The sequence below is a fragment of the Netta rufina genome (assembly GCF_964035555.1).
Source record: "Netta rufina genome assembly, chromosome: 2".
In the NCBI taxonomy this organism is placed as follows: domain Eukaryota; kingdom Metazoa; phylum Chordata; class Aves; order Anseriformes; family Anatidae; genus Netta; species Netta rufina.
Genome location: NC_140124.1, coordinates 60,535,200 through 60,556,567, shown reverse-complemented (window position 1 = coordinate 60,556,567; position 21,368 = coordinate 60,535,200). Strand labels below are relative to the sequence as shown.

Genomic DNA, 21,368 nt, shown 5'->3' with positions numbered 1-21,368 from the left:
GCATCTTCCCAACTCTGCAGGGGTATGGGGTCACCCACCACAGATGGGAACCGGACTCACTTCCACAAGACTAGTATTTCTCATACAAAATTGGATTTGTTACCATATGAATGTCAGGCTTCTGTACTTTACCAAGGCATGAAGCAATATTTTCCTCCAATGGCACACAACCAAAAAAATGTGATTCAGAAGTACTTGGTGACCTGCTCAATGATTTAAAAGGAGGAATTTATAGATATTACAATTGCATGAAACCACCAGTTTTCTCTGAATAAATAAATCCCCTTTTAGAAAACAACAACAAAAATGTTCCACTTTAGAACTCTTCACACTAGTCTCGAAGAGGTAGTACCTGAAAGAAAGAATGCAGCTTGAAGAACAAAAAAAAATCAGTTTCCAGGGTGTGCTACTTCAGTGTTGTTGCTTCTTCTGCACTTGCAGGAATATTTGCCACTACATTTATTATTTAAGGACTGAAAGCCTCAACATCACCTAAATACATTCAAGACATCTTAGAGACAACCTCAGCTACCTAGTCTTCAGTGAAAGATGAGATGCAAGGGGGTAAAAATCTTGTATGTATTTCAACATCTTTCACCTGCTGGAGTAAGATGAACTTCCTGGCTTTTCAATTTTCCTGTCCTTTTTAGCTCCCAGAGCAAAAGCCAGATCTGTACATAGTGACAGGGCTTAGCCTCTTGCATGCAATGGATTTTAAAAGACTTTCCGTCAGACCACTGTCCCGGTACACTTGGGCTTCACTGAAACCCCTTTTTCATGGCTAATGCTTTCCATACCCTAGCAGGGTGTCCTGGTTTCAGTTAGAATAGAATTAATTTTCTTCCTAGTAGCTGGTGGAATGCTGTGTTTTGGCTTAGGATGAGAAGAGTGCTGATAACACCCCGATGTTTTAATTGTTGCAGAGCAGTGCTTATACCAAGCCAAGGACATCTCAGACTTTTGCTCTGTCCTGCCAACAGGCAGGCTGGGGGTGCAGTAAGAGCTGGGAGGGGACAGAGCCAGGACAGGTGACCCAAACTAGCCAAAGAGGTATTCCATACCATCTGACGTCATGCTAAACAATATATAGGGGTGGCTAGCCGGGGGGAGGGGGCCGGACTGCTTGGGGCTAGGCTGGGCATGGGTCAGCGGGTGGTGAGCAATTGCATTGTGCATCACTTGTTTGTACATATTATTATTACTTTCCCATTATCACCATTGTATTATTATTATTGTTGTTATTATTATTTTTGTTATTATTTTTTTCCTGTCTTATTAAACTGTCTTTATCTCAACTCATGGGCTTCACTTTCCATTTCTCTCCCCCGTCCCAGAGAGGAAGGGGGGAGGGTGAGCGAACGGCTGCGTGGTGTGTAGCTGCCGGCCGGGTTAAACCATCACACAGGGCAAAAACATATAAATTTATAATTTCTTTTGCATAAGACACACCTTATCTAAACTTGCATTTTTTGTTAGTTACTTCTATTTTTACACCCTCTTCTTCTTGAGGAATTTTTTTTTTTTTTTATGTTGATTCCACCCCCCCCCTTTTTTTTTTATGTTGGTTCCCCTACATCTATTCTTGCTGAATGAGATGCTGCCTTAAGGTGCCTGCTAATATGATGAAACTTACCAAGTCACAATAATTTAATCAGTTATATTTTTAATTTATTTTGACATCTAAGGAAGTCTTAAGTGATGCAGTGTGTATGCCAAAAGAAGGAAGTAGTGCTCTAGGGATTAGATTCCCTTAGATTTACAGCTAGCTGTTTATATTTCAGTCTAAAATTTAACACCAGACCTGGGTCTTCTCCCAGGACAAAACAAATGCAGTATAAGCTGTTACTGAATTCTCTTCATTATTATTTGTTATTACAGTATGTTATTTGTTATTACAGTATGGGTATCACCCAGTCCTAGCTTTACAGGATTAGGTTCACTCACGTATTACAGGGTACACTCACATATTACAGGGTAAAGCTTAAAACCTAGAAATAAACAGAGATTAAAATAGCTAGAAAATAAGATGGCAATAAAAGAATCCAACTTGATACCCACATAGAGAACATGGAAACATAATCAAGTATTTTTGGGGCTTTCACAGATATGAAGTTTCAACAAGTAATTTCAAAGAGGAAAGTTCTAAGTTATTTCCACAAAACTGCTCTTGCTCTATAGATGAAAAAAATATATACACTAGTAGGCATAACTTCAGAAAAAGTGGTCAATAACTTGACAATGAAGGCAGACTTGAAGATCCTCTAGTTAAACTTTCTGTGAAACACTGAAGTTACTGTATATGTTCTTAGTGGAAAATGATCAGACAAACCTCTCTGATGTAGTAACACTGAGTTTTCAGTTAAGAATCCATCAGTTCTCTATGTTAGATGCAACCTTTACAATATCCACTTCTGAAAACTTCTATTCTAAAGCTTTGTGATTTGCATGCAGCAATACAGATTTTGACACAAGATGAAGATAAATGGCACATTACAATGGAGGATGGCAAAGGAAGAAACAAACCCTCAATATTAGATCGTTCATATTCCTAAAATTTTGACTACTTCAATGCTTTGATGATAGCTTTCAGCAATGTGTACTTTCAACAATGATCCTTTTTCCAAAAGGATCACTAAAAGCATGCACAGTGGCCATAATCATAATGGGAGGAAAGGTCATTCTAAAATCATGCCACACCAAAGCAGAGAAGTGCAAGACAATTTGCTGAATGTATCCAATCCACAAGAACATGTAGAATACAAAGTTTGGAAATAAGCTGAAGAATATGTCATCAAAAAAAGACATTGTGGGCAAGCAGAAAATAGTTCTAACTCTCAGATAACTACCAATTTCAGATCTCCAGAGGAGCAAAGGTAGTGTAGGACAACTTGCAGGTTCCAGGTGCAGAATACTAAACATTCTCTCAAATAACTGGGACTCCAGGAGAGGTCACAGAGTTCTACATGGGAAATCAGTAATGAAAACTTTGCAACAAACTGGAAGCATAACCAGGAGGATATAACTTTTGATTGCCAGCACAGCCATGCTGGCTGTAATTACCTCATTACTTACGGAAACGCGGGTGGAAGCATGGGTTTGATGGCACAGGGCACGGACCTTCCCTCAGCTGTTTCTGCACCTCAGGCATTCGAGGTGAATTCAGTTCCACAACAGGAGGTACGAAGCGGGTAGGGGGGGAAGTGGCAAGAGGCATTTTCTGCCAGAAAAGAGCTCCACGCCTGCAACATATTACTCCCACATATCTTCAAGCACATTGTCAGGTACTTTCAGTATGAATTAGGCCACTGAATTAGCATTACTTGTTGCCATCCAAACCAAACACAGCATCTGTAGGAGTCTCCCTGGAGACCCAAGTCTATTCTGCCTATCAGGACATTATAGCTTTGGAACAAACCCAGAAACCACAGCCGTCAAAATTAATTGTTTTCTTTCTAACTTTGAGAGGAGTTTTCTGTTGGAAGTTGCCTCCAGTGTTTCCTAATGAAGTGCCTTGCTCATTCCTTCCTAAGTGTAGCGAAATGAAAGGGTGATAATTTTAGGCACTCCCCACTTTGGAAAGGATAAGCTGATCATGTACTTGTATGTGTCCGAGATCACGGCACAGACTGATATACCTCCATGAGTTATAAACAGGAAAACCACTAAGACAAACAAGCTGTTCCCTATTGTAATTTTCTGGAGCAAGACTCTAGTGTTTGGGATTAAACATATCCCCCCTAAAGTGTAAATTTGTCCCAAAGAAGTACTAATACACCTTTACGGTACAATTTGCCATCATGTGTTTGGTTTGTAGCACTCTCCATGAAAAACAAGCTTAGAAAGTTTCTAAAACAGTAGTGTTACCTGACAAAACAAGCTCTTCGGTTAACCAGGAGTGCCAGAGAAAGAAAAAAAAAAATCTTTTCCATCATTACCTGCTTTTTGAAATGACTTTTCCTAGCACAACGTGTAGCACCTCCTATATCTGTTTGGCCATTCACTTCCTAGAAGCGCCATCACTGGGGAAACACAATGAATCCTCTCAGAGAGGAGCCCCATGGACAACCTCTCCTGAGAGAGCCATCCTCCACCCAGGCCTAAATCTGCCCCTCCTGGGCCTCCAAAAAGGTTTAATCTGCAAGTAAAGTCTCTTCTGAGGAACTACTACATCAAACTAAAAGACATACCTGTCTCTACTCTTTGCCCACTGATAAGCCTATTACTGAATGTTTTAAGACCAATAACAGCATCACCACTTCATGTAGACATTAGAAATAATTTTCAACTCTATTAAAATTTGAGAAATATAACTTTTTTTCAGGTTGAGTTAATCAAAAATACATAATTCTTTCCCATTGCAGGATATACTGGAGGAACAAGCATATCAAAGGGCTCAAGACTGAAGATTCAGATCCTTTTATGGGTTAGCAGGAAACGTGGCAGCTGAAAAAAGACAGGTAAGAAGAAATACAAGGCAGGCAAAGCAGAATTTCAACAGCTGCTGTGCTTTAAGTCTACTGACTGAGCCTCATGCAAGATGATATTTATTTTATTTCAAGAGCATAGAATCTCTTTACTTGGATTTATGAATGTGATTACCTAGGCACTTTATCTGACAGCAGCTCCACCAGAGCAACCAAGGTTCCACCTGGGCCATAAACAATATATTAGGTTTTCATACATGCTGACTAAAGCTGAAAAGCACCAGTGAACTAAACAGAAATTAGTTACTTCGCTAAAATTTGAAAGTTTGGTGTTTTTTTTTTGGTTGGCTGATTTTGTAACAGCCATGCTGTGTACAAAGACATTCTCCAACCAGGCAAGAGTGATTTGCCACCTAATTATGTCACTGATCAGCATGAAGTTTTTTAAAAAATAAAAATTAAAATTAAAAAGTGATTTCTTCAAAAATCTAGGAAGACTGGCATTGGAGTGCATGTGGACAAAACCTCTGTCTTCAGCTCAGAGATGAAAGCCTCCCAGTGGCCTCAGGACACAAGACTTTTTGTGATACTAAACAGCCTTACTAACCACACTGCCCACTAGACCAGAGCCCCAGAACAGCTTATAGCTTAATGCCTGCCACAATTTGCTCTCCCACATAATAGCACTGCCAGCCCCAGCAGATATCACTTAGCCACTTGAAGCTTGGGTCCCCTCTGCTAGTGCCAGACAAATCTGGCTGCTTCAGTTTGGCCATGTTGTACAGGACAGTTCTGAATTTGAGTCTTAACTTGCTAAACACTGCCAAAAGCTTCTGGAAAAGCCAACTCCATTATCAATGATGGTATTTAAGTTTTAATGTTGCTAACATTCATCTCAAAGATGTCAGTCTTCCCACCAATTCCTAACATTTTTTACTGTTTATCTAAATCCCTGTATTTAATAGGCAAGGAATAAGAACCCAGAGTCATGCAGTTCTTCCCTTGCCCATGGGAGCCTCTCTGGAAAAATGTGAAACTTCTTCTCTACCTGGTCCCCAAAAGGAGAGGGTTGATCACATTAGAACGAGGTGAAAAAAAAAAATCACACCGTATTTATCTTGCCAAGAGAGTATGTTTTGCTTTGCTAGAGGGAAGGCAGGCTGCATTAACAGATTACAAAAGCACACTTTGCACGGTTTTGGAAAAAAGACTTGTCCTAGAAAGTGTGCTTCTGTAAACAAGCCTCTGTGTTTTGTGATCACCCCACCTATCCTCCAGTTCTTTAAGACCAGGCATAGGCTATGAGTGCATCTGGCTCAGCCTGACAATTTTTCCAGCTGGCTCAGCAAAAGGGGAGAAAAGTTTAAAAAAAAAAAAAAAAAAAAAAACAAACACCAAAGATACACTCCACTATTGGTCTTAGTGCTCAGCCTTGCTGTAGTCATCATTCCTGGCAATCCTACACAGCAGCTTTCGTCTTTCTTCTAGTGGCTATAAACTTCCTGCTGAAGGCTGGAATAGGTCACTGCTCCCCTTGTCTGCCCAGTGGTCCAAATCCTCTGAAATTCTAGACAATTATGAATAAGTTTTCATAGCTGCTGCTATGAAACTGGTCTCTGCTTCAAGCATTATCCCCTGGCTTGCTTCAATTTCTCTTCTCTCCCACAGAGAGGCAAGCAGCACAGCTGGGTCACTACCAAGGGAAGCTGTACTTCACAAGGGACTGGTTTTCACCTCCTTCTCGGCAAAGCAGTTGTTATTGTCCACATCCAGCACATAATCGATCCATCACTTGAAGCACCAGCATCTTAGAAAAGGACTTAGCACACATGAGCAACCAGGCTCAGCCTGGAGCCACCAAACCGAATATAAGTGCTTCAGCAGCAAGCTCTGCCAATTAAAAAAAAAAACTCCCAAAAGTTACATTAACTATGAAGGAGACACCAATCCCATTAAAAATAGATACCTCAAAATAAACTGCAGAGTCTCTGGCATCTCCCTGCATCCTGTAACAACACCAGTCAGACCTTAACATGTAAATGTTAATTCACTAGCAGACAACTTTCAGAAAAAAGCCTGTCTGGCAAATGATCAAGGTGATACCATCTCTACACCACACATGACGGTAAGACTGAATGCTTTGCCACCCAGACTAGGAAAGAGCAGAGTATGGTGGATTAAGAACAAAAGACTTTAATACATACATCCCCCTCAGAGGAGATCAAACAGCTACAGAAGGAGAAACGATCACAACCACAGACAGTGACTCAAGTTGGCGAACACTAGAGACAAAGTTGTGTGAGATCAGCAGCCTGGAGTATCTTCAGAGACCTGAGGTAACAGCAATGCACAGCAGACAGAGGCCAGAAACACTTACAAAAATGCAAATTTTTGGCTACAGAATTCAGCAGTTAACGAAACACATAACTGTGCCATTTCTATTCAAAAAGAGACATTTTATTCCAACCCTAGCTGTACAAAACTTACAAGCTCCTCACCTATAGACAAGTCATGAAAAGCCCCCTTGCCACTTTTCAGCCCCATCCTCCCCACAGGCTACAACAGGATCTGATAAGAGTTAATACAATAAGCAACGTGAGACTGCTTAAAACAACCAGACAGTCAACTGAGATAAAGTTCAGTAGAAAATACAAATTCTGTGTCTGGGTTAATCCCGTGCCAGGACTGCTGATGGTGTATGAAGCTATTACAACCTTCACTTTGCACACAGAACAGGCAGCCCAGCTGGCTGGCCTATAGTGGGTAAGAAACCAAGTAGTGCTTTTTTAATAAATGTATAACATCTTAAATAAATCATACAAAGGGCTTTCACCATCATACCTTTGTGAGAAATCAAGGATGAGATTTGGCCCCATATACATCTGCACACACAATATGCTTTGATGTCTGAATCAAGTTCTCTTCTCCTTTTCACAGGCAAATCTCTCCTAAATATTAAGGGAACCCATTAAAAAAAAAAAAAAAAAAAAAACAGGTAACGACCAAGGCAGTTAATGCAAAATGGGAAAAAGTTTCCTCAGAGATGATGCAGATGATGCTCCAGCTGGAGCAAGTGTTAAGCACGCAGCTTAAGTCTTTTCAGTGATATCAAATTCAGCTCTCAAGAGGAAGTTCTGTATTTCATCTGCAAACCCAGACACCAATATTAAGGAGACACCTTTAAAGCATCCAAACCCATTTATTTTTCCATCTTTTTTCTACCCCTTCCAGAACTCTGCTCATTCTCCTCTACTTCGTTGAGTTATGCTTTGTTGGGTTAGAAACTGGCTGGATAGCCGGGCCCAAAAAGTCGTGGTGAATGGAGCCAAGTCCAGTTGGAGGCCAGTCACTAGTGGCGTCCCCCAGGGCTCGGTGCTGGGGCCGGTCCTCTTTAATATCTTCATCGATGATCTGGATGAGGGCATTGAGTGCACCCTCAGTAAGTTCACAGATGACACCAAGCTATGCGCGTGTGTCGATCTGCTCGAGGGTAGGAAAGCTCTGCAGGAGGATCTGGATAGGCTGCACCGATGGGCTGAGGTCAACTGCATGAAGTTCAACAAGGCCAAGTGCTGGGTCCTGCACCTGGGGTGCAATAACCCCAAGCAGAGCTACAGGCTGGGAGAGGAATGGTTGGAGAGCTGCCAGGCAGAGAAGGACCTGGGAGTGATGGTGGATAGTCGGCTGAATATGAGCCAGCAGTGTGCTCAGGTGGCCAAGAAGGCCAACGGCATCCTGGCTTGTATCAGGAACAGCGTGACCAGCAGGGCGAGGGAGGTGATCATCCCCCTGTACTCAGCTCTGGTGAGGCCGCACCTCGAGTACTGTGTTCAGTTTTGGGCCCCTCGCTACAAGAAGGACATCGAGGTGCTTGAGCGGGTCCAGAGAAGGGCTGTAAAGCTGGTGAGGGTCCTGGAGAACAAGTCCTACGAGGAGCGGCTGAGGGAGCTGGGCTTGTTCAGCCTGGAGAAAAGGAGGCTCAGGGGTGACCTTATTGCTCTTTACAGATACCTTAAAGGAGGCTGTAGCGAGGTGGGGGTTGGTCTATTCTCCCACGTGCCTGGTGACAGGACGAGGGGGAATGGGCTAAAGTTGCACCAGGGGAGTTTTAGGTTAGATGTTAGGAAGAACTTCTTTACCGAAAGGGTTGTTGGACACTGGAACAGGCTGCCCAGGGAAGTGGTGGAGTCACCATCCCTGGAAGTCTTTAAAAGACGTTTAGACGGAGAGCTTAGGGATATGTTTTAGTGGGGATTGTTAGCGTTGGGTAGAGGTTGGACTCGATGATCTTGAGGTCTCTTCCAACCTAGAAATTCTGTGATTCTGTGATACTTAGTACCAAGTTCCATTTTCTAATGTTTATGTTTCCTGTTCCTTCTACAGAAAAATGAATACCTTAAAAAATGATGAGAGGTTAAATAGTAATGTCTTTTTCTGGGTTTACCCTTGTTGAAGGAGAGGGTCTGTACTGGCAGCACAGCCAGAGGAGGCATCATCCAGTAACAAAGCCCCTCCTGTGAGTCAACAGGCATCAGCTATGCAGAGATGCACCAAAAAAAGAGCAATACTCCTGGAGTATTAATGGCTAATTAATGGCTACTTGAACCAGCTGTTGATTTTCTACTGAAAACATCAGTCAAAACCCCAAAGATTGTTGAAAATTAAATGCTGCTTTTGCAGATGACACCTGAAGTGATGTATTGAAAATTACTGTTGATGGATACTAGAACAATCAAAGTTTTGTAACTGAAAATCAAACAAGTTCCAAGGGTGGAACAAGGGAGGAAACTGCATCTCTTCTCTGCTTCCCCATAACCATTAGAGCAGCAAACTCAAAGCATTTTCAAATCCAAACATACTTCATTTTCTTCTCTGTTCACAGCCAGAAAAAAAACACTCCACATTTGCTCATGAACAATTCTATTAATTTGAGCTGTAATTCAGTAGCTTGCCTTGTACAAGATTTCTGAGCTATACGTATCCTACAAGCTTTGACATCCATTTATCTCACCGACACAATCATGAGGAAAGACAGACTTTAATACTCAGAAGGAGAAATAAGGACAGTAGCTCCTGTCCTGAGAAGAGAGCACAAATAGGAGAAGACACGTCCAAAACATTGAGAATTATCAATTGCAAAATGATTTAACAATTAATCCTGTTGATTTCTTTGCAACCTGCAACTATTTAGTGCTCAGTTTCTTTGAGGTCTCTTGAGATCCTATCTGTCAAAAGAGATCACAGCAAGCTTGTATATGCCTGGTTCTATTATTACTTTCCTCAGTCCTGTTTTATGTCTCCAGCATGCTATAACTACTTGTTGGTAAGACAATGCCATCCAGCAAGCCTTGGTACAGGCTTTCATTTAACTAAGGGAACCTAGAGAGCTCTGCTGCATGATGTTTGGACTGGATGCTAGTAGGGTTTGTCAAGCCAGCACATGAGTTCATGCACAAGCCCAAACAGCTTCTCCATCCTTGAACACAGCCACTCCAGAACTGAAATCCTCGGGTAAACTTATAAACTTATTTATCACCGGGGATTCAAAAGAAAAGTAATGAAGTGAACAGCTTAAGGGTGCAACTGCAAACAACTCAATTAGCCATGGAGGCAAATTAGTCAGGCATACATTAAACAAGAGTACAGAGGAAAGCCTAAGTGAAGTACTTAATAAAAAATATTTTAAGCCCCAATCTTGTATCATCCATCCATCCACCACAAAACTATGTGACTAAGGAGAATTCCAGGTAAAGTTCAGATTTGGAGTTTTTTGGGTATTTCTTTTTTGTTGTTGTTATTTTTAAACTAGGTGTTCCTTAAGGATAACAGCAAAAGATCATGACCCCATTTCCACTCCTCCACAGTCTGTGGGTCTCCCTTTGATGTTCCTAATGTCACGTAGGCTCACGGATATCACCTCTCCCGTGAAAGCACAGGGATTATCTTTCTCTACTACTTTGCATTCTCCCTTGCATGGACAAATGACACTTCCTGCTATTCTTCCAACTGTGAAAAATAGCTACTTACATCAAGCAGAGCACCAATAGCCTCGTTTGTTAACCAGCTGTTTTGCTATAAGTTGTTATTGTATCTAAATATTTTGAAATGTTTTTCTTGCCTATAAGAGTCATTTTTTCCAGGAATTTTCCAGAAAAAGATAGTTCTTACCTTTTCATTCCCAGTAAATAAAATAGTTTCTTGGGCATACATTGACTTTTAGTGAATTCTGTGTAGTACCCAAGAATTTAAAATAGGGCTAGCATAAAAGTAGTTACTGGGTTAAGATAGAGACATGCTCCTTTTCATCTGAGCTCAACCCATGAATGCCTATTGACATGTGTTCATTCGAAGAAGACCAGAATTAGAAGACTCACATCATGTTTTCTAAATAGTGGTAGTTTTGTACATCTAAATTTTTTTTAATGAGCTTTCCCAATGCAAAAAACAAAGGTTGCCGCAGAAACAAAAAAAATGAAGAGAAAAAAAAAGTAGAAGACATCTAGCTGTTTCTCAGAGATCTGTAAACTTAATATGACGTCATTTCCTCCATGGTGGTCCCTTTATTTATTTTATTTTCACTCAACAACCATGCACAAAATGTTGATAAAGTCAAAGGTTGAATCTTCTCTCTCGTTCTCATGTTTTTTTTAGGTACATAGAAGTTTCCTGGAAAAGTTTATACATTTAGGGATGTCTGGATCTGCTGGATTCTCAAAAACAAGATGTTACCAAGTGATATCCACTGAAGTTAGGTCATTATCATCTATGGGAGTATGTTCTTCAGTAAGGAGGATATACAACTCACCCACGCAACCACACTGCCTCATATTGCTCTCTAGGGTGGTAGCACAGATTAGTGTGCTTTTAAGATGTAAGCAGCTTAGGAGATGAACCTCCTTCCCATATAATTTTCAAATCCATTATATAAATTTCTAAGCAGAAGAGAAACTATTTTGTATGCTTTGGAAACAGAATTGTACTTGAGTGGCATTTCTTCAATAACAGTTGTCAATTAAAGGTAAAAAGCATCCTAGCAGACGCTGAAAGAAATGTACACAAAGAACTGAGCCTTTGTATGTCCCACAGAGTCCGGAAAGCACTCCCTGTATCTCTAAGTCTATGATAGAGATGAAATGCAGTTATCTCACTAGTATTTTTAAGCCCAAATGAAGTGTGTGCTCTTCAAACCTGAGAGTCCAATTGCTTCAGGACAGATCCTGCATTACCCTGTCATTCCCATGCACAAAGGAAAATACCTTACAAAACTAATAGATTAAACTTCCTGCTCCTGACAAAATAAAATTTTGCCTTCATATTTTGAGTATAACAATGGTAACAACAAACCAAGCCAAAGGAAGAAATCTCCCACAAATGCACCTGACAAAAAGTAAATAAAATACATATTCCTGGCACTAGGCCTCAAAGGCTCAAAGGTGATAGCACTCACACTGACAAATTATGCCAAACAAGAAACTCTGAACTCCCACTCAAAAAACTTCATCCACCTGTCAGGAAAACAAAGCACATCTGGAGCCAAGCTATATCATTTTAATTGGTTGAATAATAAAAAAGGGGGGAGAATTGCATTAAGGCCAACATAAGTAAAGACAGGGCTGAACTGACCTTGACATACGCTAGGTAATGCTCACACTTTTCCTGCATGTACAACAGTTGTAACTTCTCTGTGACCTGTCCCACTGTCTCTCCAGAAGTCACAAAGTAAACTCTGGGTTGCTGGCTCTTTTCCTTCTTTGCCACATCAGCAGTCAGGTTATAATTCAAACCTGTTGTAAAGAACAGAAAAAGAAGAAAACAAAGGATGTCAGTGAACAATAGTTACTTTCTAGCCACCTATCAATGGATCCTGTTGTCCCCAAGGCATATGTGCTTAAAAAAAGGTCAGGCCTTGCAGGCTCTCAATCAATCACAAAGTTTCCTGTGGCTGCACAAAACCAAATCCAATTACTGACATACTCCCAAGTTTTGTGCCACTGCTTTCCCCAGCCCTTCCTGAAGGATGACAAGAAGCAGTAGGAAGTTATGTGTAAAAATACATCTAAACAGGCACACCTAAAAAAAAAAAAAAACAAAAACAAAAACAACACTTAAATTATGCTATTAAAAGAAAAAGCAAAAAACAACGCAAACAACAACAAAAGCCTCAAGCTTTGTTTTCCTCTTAGAAAAGCACAAACTATGCATATATCAACCAGGATGTGGCATTTCCTGACAATTACTTCAGTTGATTTGCAGTCATCTTAGAGTTTAGCCCTTAACTAGAGGTCACCACCTTGCACTGAGCATCCATCCCCTTTTAGATGTTACACAACCTCGGCAGTTTATAGAAGAAATACCCAGAGACTAGCCAGCTGTTTTCCTGCTGCTCTATAAGGCAGGTAGCTTAACACAATGGGTGGGTTTGTGATTGGATGGATATTTTTTCAGAAAAAAAAAGGTTGTTTGCTATGTCAAGAAGTTGCATAGCAATTGAATAATCCAAACTGATTGCACCTTTTCCATCAGCAGCAAAACTGCAATAGAAGCACAAACGCTTGCTCTGCTGCTGTTTGCAGATGATTTAAAGGCAGGCTGTGAGGTCCTTTCACTCATCACAGACCACGGTCTGTATTGATTTCAGCTGTTATCAAGGCAATGATGGGAGTACCATGAGATTGGCCCACTATAAATGGCTTAATTAGTTGATTATCTTTGTATATGACAGCCAGTGACAGCTCCTGTACTGATTAGTTACATATGTAGGGTGATTGCCAAATTATTGCTTTGGTTTTTATTCATATTTTAAGTCCTAAATGATTGAAGCCAGATAAAATGCTCCCCATAAATGTAAACTTTTTTTTTTTTAACATAGAATTTTATAAAAATTCAGTGCAAATGTAATATATTGCTGGATTGAGGTTTTCTATACATAATTTCAGCAAGGGATCTTTATTGTTGTTTGCTGCATTCTCATTCTGTTTTGTGTTGTCTTTTTTAATCAATGAGAACTGATCTCTTAAAATTAATACTGCCACCAATGTTCTCTCCTCTAATCATTTATTCACCGAAGTCTCACTGCTTTAAAAAATTCATTTAATGATATTGTGCAACTTGGTTTCTGTGAGCATGCAGCATTTCTGTAACTCACACCCACCTCACTTTGTGCTGTATGCTGCTTTCTGACCAGAAGCCCAGCGTTTGGCCTGTTTGAAATCCCAGCAGTCTCTTTAATTTTTTTCTTTGAAGTGTGCACATACCACACCCAACCCCGATTTTCCCTCTTCCTCTTTCAAGACCCCACAAGCAGGCCTAGGGCTGTGCCTCCATCCCCTGCGTAACAAGGCGACGTGCCAGCAGACCCAGGCCCTCATGGGCCCGCTGGACCATGCGTCCCTTCAATGAGGAAAGGATGGCATCCAGAGGGAAAGGGGCCGCCCGGGGAGGCCCCGAGGGAGGTCTCGTCCCAACACCAGCCCCATACCAGGCCTCAAGGCAAAACGTTTCCAGCTACCACAGCAGCAGTGGATGTTTTCAATTAAAATGTGCAGTCGGCCTCTCGTCCTCCCCTACCCCCCCCCGTGGCCGCCTCCCCTTTATTTTGACAACTTGTTTCTATGTTATATCCAATGATGTCACACCAGTGGAAAAACTGAAATATCATGAGTAAGGCTTTTTTTTTTTTTTCCCACTCTGTCTTCACTGCTTCCAAAAAGCAGCCGGGGTAGGGAAGATAACTGGCCAGCCTCATCACCACTGGTGGTTTAAGTTCCTCCTGCTGGCTCCAGCAGCAGATCAGGAGGTAAGCTCTTGCTAGCAGATTTAACTCTTGCAGGTAATGCCTTGAAATTCTCTTCCAGCAGCTTAAAGTGTAGTTAGCAACGCTTCTGCGGATCTGCCCATCCACTTCACACTATCAAAAGAAAACTCTGGCATGGATACAATGAGAGTAGATGAAGGGCTTTATTTTTCTAGTGATTATTCCTTTCCTGTAACTAAAGTCTAATGCCTAAGAGGCCTCAGTAATAGCTCCCCCTGAGAAATTTTGGGTCATATCTCCAAGAGGACTACCAGCCAGCAGAGTCACTCCAGGTGGTGCTTGGACACCACAGCAACATACCTGCCAAGTAAAAATGGCATTTTTACAGTGGATTTGCATTCCTAAGTGGCACGACATGCAAGAGGCATGCCCTTCAGAGGGCTGAGGGTAGCCCTGAAGAGGACAGGAGTGAGGAGAGGGGCAAAGAGGACAGTGGTATCACATGGTCTAAGACAGGAATGACAGCTGGCTGTGTTAATGAAGAGCCTGCACACCCCCAAGCACCCAGCAAAACACTTCACAGCTCACTCAGAGGATGCCACAGCATACCAAAGGCCGGTGGCAAAATGCTCAGCAGGAGCGCATCCCTAAGGACTTGATAGGCTGCTAACTTGTACCGATTTGGGGGGTGGACACCACATATATTGGAAAACACATACCTACAACAAAACTGCTGCTGAGGCATTCAGAGGTTAGCACCACTTCAGACCTGCACCCAAGCAGACTGGAAAAACAAGAGACAGACAGAAATAAGACTCCCGCATCAAACTACAGCAGGATGCTGATAAGAAGAGGAGTATCTGCTTTTGTCAGGTTTTGGATCAGTCATGTTCTTCAGTCCTAGTAGAATACCAAAGCAGAGCAAAAATAACAAACAACTCATTATTCCACACTACATCTCACAATGCTCTCTTAGACAACACTATCTGGGACATGAGGACTACTCTAGACATGGATCAACGTACAAGTGATACACGGCTGAAGCAAACAATGAAGGAGCAAGTTTGAAGAACTATCTAAGGCACCTAACTCCAGCCAAATGCCCCAAACCTCTTGTTTTCACAGCCTTTAAAATTCATCTAACCCTTACACTGGCACAGATTTTTTTATTTTTGTACAGGAGATTACCCAGATCATAGCCATGAGTTTAATTCCCTTCTCTGGTGGAGATGAATGCAGTAACTCATGCACAGAGATGCCAGCAGCCTCTCTCTTCTTGTTCTGGTCACCCAGAAGTGTGTGGTCTGAAGAGGCTGAAGCCTGGTCATCCAGGCTAGGAAAGGATTTCATCTCATCCCTGCTTTTTCTGAGTTGTAGCTCAGCCTAATGTTCTGCAAGCAAACACTGTCACATTGTGAGATCGTGAGATGTAGCTGGGGTCAGGCAAAGCATGAAGCATCACTGCAGAACACAACCATGGCAATGCTGAGCACAAATGCCCTCAGCCTAGCCCTAAGGGAGGACAGCAATAGCAGTAACTACGCAGCAGCATCTACGCAGGACCCTCAGGAATCTTTGACCATTATTTGCAGTGCATGCCACAGTCCCTGTTGCCGTGTCTTCATCAGTACTGCTCATCTCTCCTGCACCCTCACTGCCAACTTGCTACAAAGCCACACTGCATTCCAGTAGCTGTACCAAACCTAAACTCAACCCATTTCCTAGTATAGAGGAAGCTAATGGGGGACAATAGAATATTTTCTGTCAGTTTAAGATGCATTGGGATGTTTTTCTTTTTTTCTTGAAGTGTGCAATACATACATATTTACCTTATCCAGGAAAGCTGCTTCCTTTCTTTCTCACCTTGCAAGAGCTGCTGCTGCAGAAGAGAGCGTGCTGAGCACTATTCTACAGAGACCCTTTGGGGGGCTGACAAAGCATTGCATTTCTCACACATCCAAAACATACCAGAGTTTGACTCTGATGGTGGATGCTCATCTCCCCAGAGAGCACTGAGGCAGAGTGAAGGGTCAGACAATGCCTGGCATGCAGAGCAGAGCACACACTTCATTTGGGCATTGCACTTTGTTCAGGCAAAACCATTTCTGCAATAAATTCATACTTCTGAAGACCATAGTCAGCAAACAGTATCCACGAAATGGATGGGAATTATACAGTCATTGTCAGCATCAAGAAGCAACAGTAAACACAGACTCTATTACATGACCAATAGTACTGCAACTGCCGTTGGGGAAAAAGAAAAAGAAAATGAAAATGAAAAAGAAAACGAAAAAGAAAACGAAAACGAAAACGAAAACGAAAATGAAAACGAAAAAAAGGTGGGAAAGTTTTGTATGCAAGTGAGACAGATAAGACAGCTTTCCTTCACATGGCACTTATGTGAAACAACATGTTCACATAAGCCTTGTAGACACACATTTCCCAGAGAAGAATGCTGCCTGCACATTCAACTTGACTTTCTAAACATGTAGTAGGTGACCAACTTCAGCTGCCCAAAAGCAAGGGCAAAGCCCAGATTTTCCAACAGTAACCAGCAGTTTTGAGTGTCCATACTGACAAGCCTTAAGGGAACAGCATTTTTCAATGAGCCCTGTGTTCTCACTGCCTGACTTATCAGACCGCTCCCAGACATCTGAAGCTGAGGCAATCCCAGAGTCTCTGCCCCAAAACTTTAACACAGCATTTCAGCGATTCTGCATGCCTTTCAGAGTCTGAACTGGACACTGATGCACTTGGAGGAATATTTTATTTTTTTCATATTTAGCCACATAGGAGAGGAACGGTTGCAGTATTTCCATGAATTGTTCCACCCTTTGTTAATTGATACTCTTCAGCTACAACATAATTAAAATGGCCTGTTAGATTACAAACTGAAAGCTTATTTGAGATATTGTATCCAAATCATATCCCCGAGGGTTTTTATACAGTCAGTTCTGGCTGCAATGTTTTCAAGACAAATCACTTTGCTAGAAGTATTGTATAAAAGGACAATGGTTGGAAGTTTTATAATCATCTACTTAATAGTAAAAAAATCCCTTGCAATGAGACGGATGTTACCCACCAAAGAAGATGCACATGTGCTTTCACCACAATAAATCATCAAGAGCACTGTTTATATGACAATGCAGAGGAATGCAACTGGCTCTTACAAGACATGATGAAGCAGAAGATAACTCTTTCATGAAAATGGGGAATATATATTTAAAATGAGAAACAGGCAGATCATTTCTTAGCCACAGGTCAAGAGACACAAAATTAAAGCAAAGAAAACATTTTAAACAGTATCCCCAGGAACATAAGAAAACCTAGGCATTCAGTAGATCTACTCATAGATTTTCACAAAGAAATCAACACCCCTGAAGCACCCAAGGACAAGCATTTTCTAACTGAGAGAGTAGCAGGACATATAAAAAAAAAAGCTGTATCAAAGCACATATTTGTCTGCTAGGAGTCTGACATTATTTACAGGGAAGGAAAAGGGGCAAAAATAGAAAATGAAGTCTCAGTTGCATCCATATGTTAGAATCCAGAGAAATCTTAAACTACAACTCTGTTTTTTTGATCTTTCAGGTGACTGTGATGAGATGCATAAAGCAATGCCAATGAGCAGCTTCTAGTTTGTACTCCACATGAGAGATAAAACAAGCCCACTGCCATTCCTAAAGCATGGTCAAGTTAAAACAGCATGGTTGAACTAAATAAATCCAGTCTTCATGGTATTTAGAAATGCTGTATCTATCTCATACCACTTCAGGCAATACCTAAGACTGGTAAACGTCAGGATGTAGAAGACATAGGCAATAATTTAATGCAGTCAAGATGTAATGACTGGCACAATTACACACCTTACATGATTTCATTCACCCAAGTGAAGTGTAAGTTTACAGAATGGTCTCTAAACCACCTATGTGGTTTAGAGACTAAGTAACTCAAAAGATATTCTTGCCATCAATAGAATACTGGGCTATTTATAATTGTTTTACAGATGGGTAAACTGATGCACTGAAAAGGATTTGCTCGTGTCTGGTGGTAATAACACCCAAGAGTTCAAATTTATGGTGCTCTATTTCAAGAGCTCCATGTAGATTTTCAAAAAGTATTCATCCAGAGCACATCACAGCTGCTTTATGATACAGGATGTGTATAAAAAAAATGTGTTATGAACAGGCAAATAGAGGGAACATGAACTTTCAAAACACTGTTTGCTTCTGTGTTCTCTATCCTTGCAGTAAGGCTAAGGATACCTTTTCCTGTCCTTTCACTGAAGAGAAAACTACTCCAATATTATCTCATCCTCATCAGAAAAGGAACAAATTCCAAAGGAAGCATCTTGGGAGCCTCCAACTTTCTATAACTGCATACCCCAAAAAATTTTCTTTCACAGAAAACCTTTGATACTGACTCCAAAGGGAGCCCCCAGCTCCATGTCAACCTGTCTGGGTGCCCCTGACCAGGGCTGGCACAGGTACCTTACCTATTTCTCCAGGAACATGCTTGCCACTGAAGCGAAAACATGCTGTGACATTGAGGCAGTTCACAGGCTGCAAACCATCATGGCACTGAGGAGCTGTGATATTGATGGATGCTGGCAGAAAAATGGAGATGTCCATGGTGATGACAGGTCTGGATCTAGAGATCAACATAGAAGTGGAATTGAACGGTCATTCAAAGAGAAGTTTCTCAGCCAAAGCAAAAGAAAGAAAAATTGGTAATGTGCACAATTTCAAGCAGAAATTAAAAATAAAAAAATGCATTTGAACTCTAAAATAAATTAGCTCTTGACCTAGCTGGCAAAGGCCGCTAGCTTCTGAATGAAAATCACAGTATTAGCTTGAAGTTCAGTGCTCAGATACAGACTGCAGGAGGCATCTGGGGTAACTGATAATATATAACAAACATCTCCAGTAAAAGTTGCATAAAGTCTTCCTGATGACCGAAGACAAAATTAGCAAGCGAGGACAACAGAGTCATGCAAGTGAGGCTGCTAGCTAAGGTGCCTGCATAGTCAGGAGAGGTAAATAATGGCCCTAGGTAAAATCTGTAACCTGAAAGTCAAGTTGGGAGCACAGGGGTAGGAGATGCATCCATACATATTTTTTCTTACGGTGTAAGTGGGACAAGAGACAAAACATTCACATTTTCTGGAAGAGCAAATATTTGGGTAATTTCTCCCAGCAGGTGCTAAGAAATGAATACTCTTTCCATGTTGTAGAAATCTACTTTGGGAGTGACCCAGTGCACCGTGAATTAAAGTTTTCCACCCTTGCAACTCCTGCACTGAGCTACTGCTACAGTAAGTCCCAGCTGAAGAAGAGCTCAGTAAGAGTCGCAGAGCAAGCTAAGGACCACCAGGGCCCAGGTGAGTCTGCTCTCAGATGACACAGAAGTGCCACCAGCTCTCCTGGGAAAAGCAGCTCAGAAATCCAGTATCTACAGAGCTGTCCTCAGTGCAGGACTTCAGTCCAAGTATTCAGCAAGCGTTATTCTTCGTGGTTTCAGTTCCGTACATGTCCAATTTGATCATGCTCTTCCAAAAACAACTCCAGTATTTAAAAAAAAAAAAAAAAAAAAAAAAAAAAAAAAAAGTGCAACAACCAGCAGATTAACTTGTAGGGTAGTCCCAGCACCCTGTAAGGCCAGACCACATAAGCAAACCACTTCAGGACTCTCACTCCACAAGCCACTTAATTTGGAGGTGTGGGAGAGAGGAGAGAAGAGAGCAGGGATTGTGGTTACACCTAATTCATATCAACTGGAACAAGATTCACATCAATCTCTGAGACAGCTGCTCACAGTCTTTTACCGCAGCTTGAAATAACAGTGCAAGTTTGCCTTATGAGATGGAGGATGAAGATAAAATGCTAAGCCTAGAAATACATACAGTAATGGGGAGGAGGGCAAGGAAAAAGGAGGAAAAAGAGTGAACTTCCTAGGAGCACCCCACTATGGAAAAAACCCTCTCCAAGTGCTAGGGGATACGTAAAAGAATAAATGTTATAATTGATCTAAAACAATATTTCTTCTCGAAAGGAGAAATTTTTCCAGTCATGATGCACTGATTTTCCTTTAATGTTAACTCACTTGGTTATTCATTGGGGAAAAAAAAAATAAATAAAATATGCCTGTCAAATGGCCATACACACGCGCAAGCAATATAGCAACTACAATCTGCCCCAAGTCACCACGGCTTCCACAAAAGCCTTTAATATCACTTGGCAAAACATTTGTTGGTTTTGGCCAAAGGACTTCACAAACGCTTCTGTAGGGGTGCGGAAAAAAAGCTGATTTCTTTATCCTAATCTGAATCTAAACAGCAAGAGTGACACACTCTGAACTGGAAGCAGCAGCAATTAATCAGGCTGCCCACATCATTAGCCAGCAATGCCCAGATCTCCACAGAAAGGCACAGGCAGTGACTGAATGCTTGGCCAGAGGTTACTAGGCTGTTGTGGTGCATGTTGTTCTAAATATCACCGCAAACCTTTCTGAGGGCCTTTTTCCACCCTGCAAGGAACAACAGTGCAGGAGAACCACACACAGTTGTACTCTGAGTGGTTTCATACCATTGGGGTTGTGAGGTCCCGTCTCAGCGCACAGCACACCATTTTACAGAGCATCAACTGGCTTCCCCTGTTTGTGTGACAATGGCACTGAAAGCCCTTCAGAAGACTTGACCAGCTGCCACACTTGTCGTTTCTTTCTTCCTATCCCTTTATTTTGTTGTTTAACTGACTCAAACGGAAACAGTCATGCTTTCCCTGCGTTTAACTAGATGTGGGTTGGCACATCTTTTCAGCACTTCAAGCATTTGTCTTGCCAATCTCACCACACTCCCCTCTCTTCCATTAAGACGCAGGAATCCCTACTTCTACTAGTAGCAACACCTCGTTACTGTCAGTATTGTTCTGTTAAATATTTACAAGTGCAACAATGGAGCTACTGGCAAAATTAAAACTTCCCATTCTCTTCTGTGTGCCTCAAGCCTGCTTGTACTCTGTCTCCACCTGTGTAATTTGGTGAATCAAGCTGCCACACCTCCCTCCATCAGATGAAACAAGCAATTGTACTTAATGCACACAACTGAACAGTAGCCCAAATGCCATGTGTATTCAAAACATCTCTGTATTTCATTTCCTTACAGACTCTTATTTCATTCTGCGTTCCATTAT

General features: G+C 41.5%; 1 protein-coding gene across 1 annotated transcript in view; it reads right to left on the bottom strand.

The window, feature by feature from the left end:
• The window catches only part of ITGA9 (integrin subunit alpha 9), a 215,354-nt gene that overhangs the window by 151,429 nt on the left and 42,557 nt on the right, over positions 1-21,368 (bottom strand). Inside the window, exons 14-15 of the mRNA XM_084282712.1 lie at positions 18,674-18,828; positions 12,048-12,208 (exon numbers count right to left, since the gene is read on the bottom strand). Of these exons, the coding sequence (XP_084138838.1) occupies positions 12,048-12,208; positions 18,674-18,828 (316 nt within the window). The remainder of the gene's footprint in view (positions 1-12,047; positions 12,209-18,673; positions 18,829-21,368) is intronic.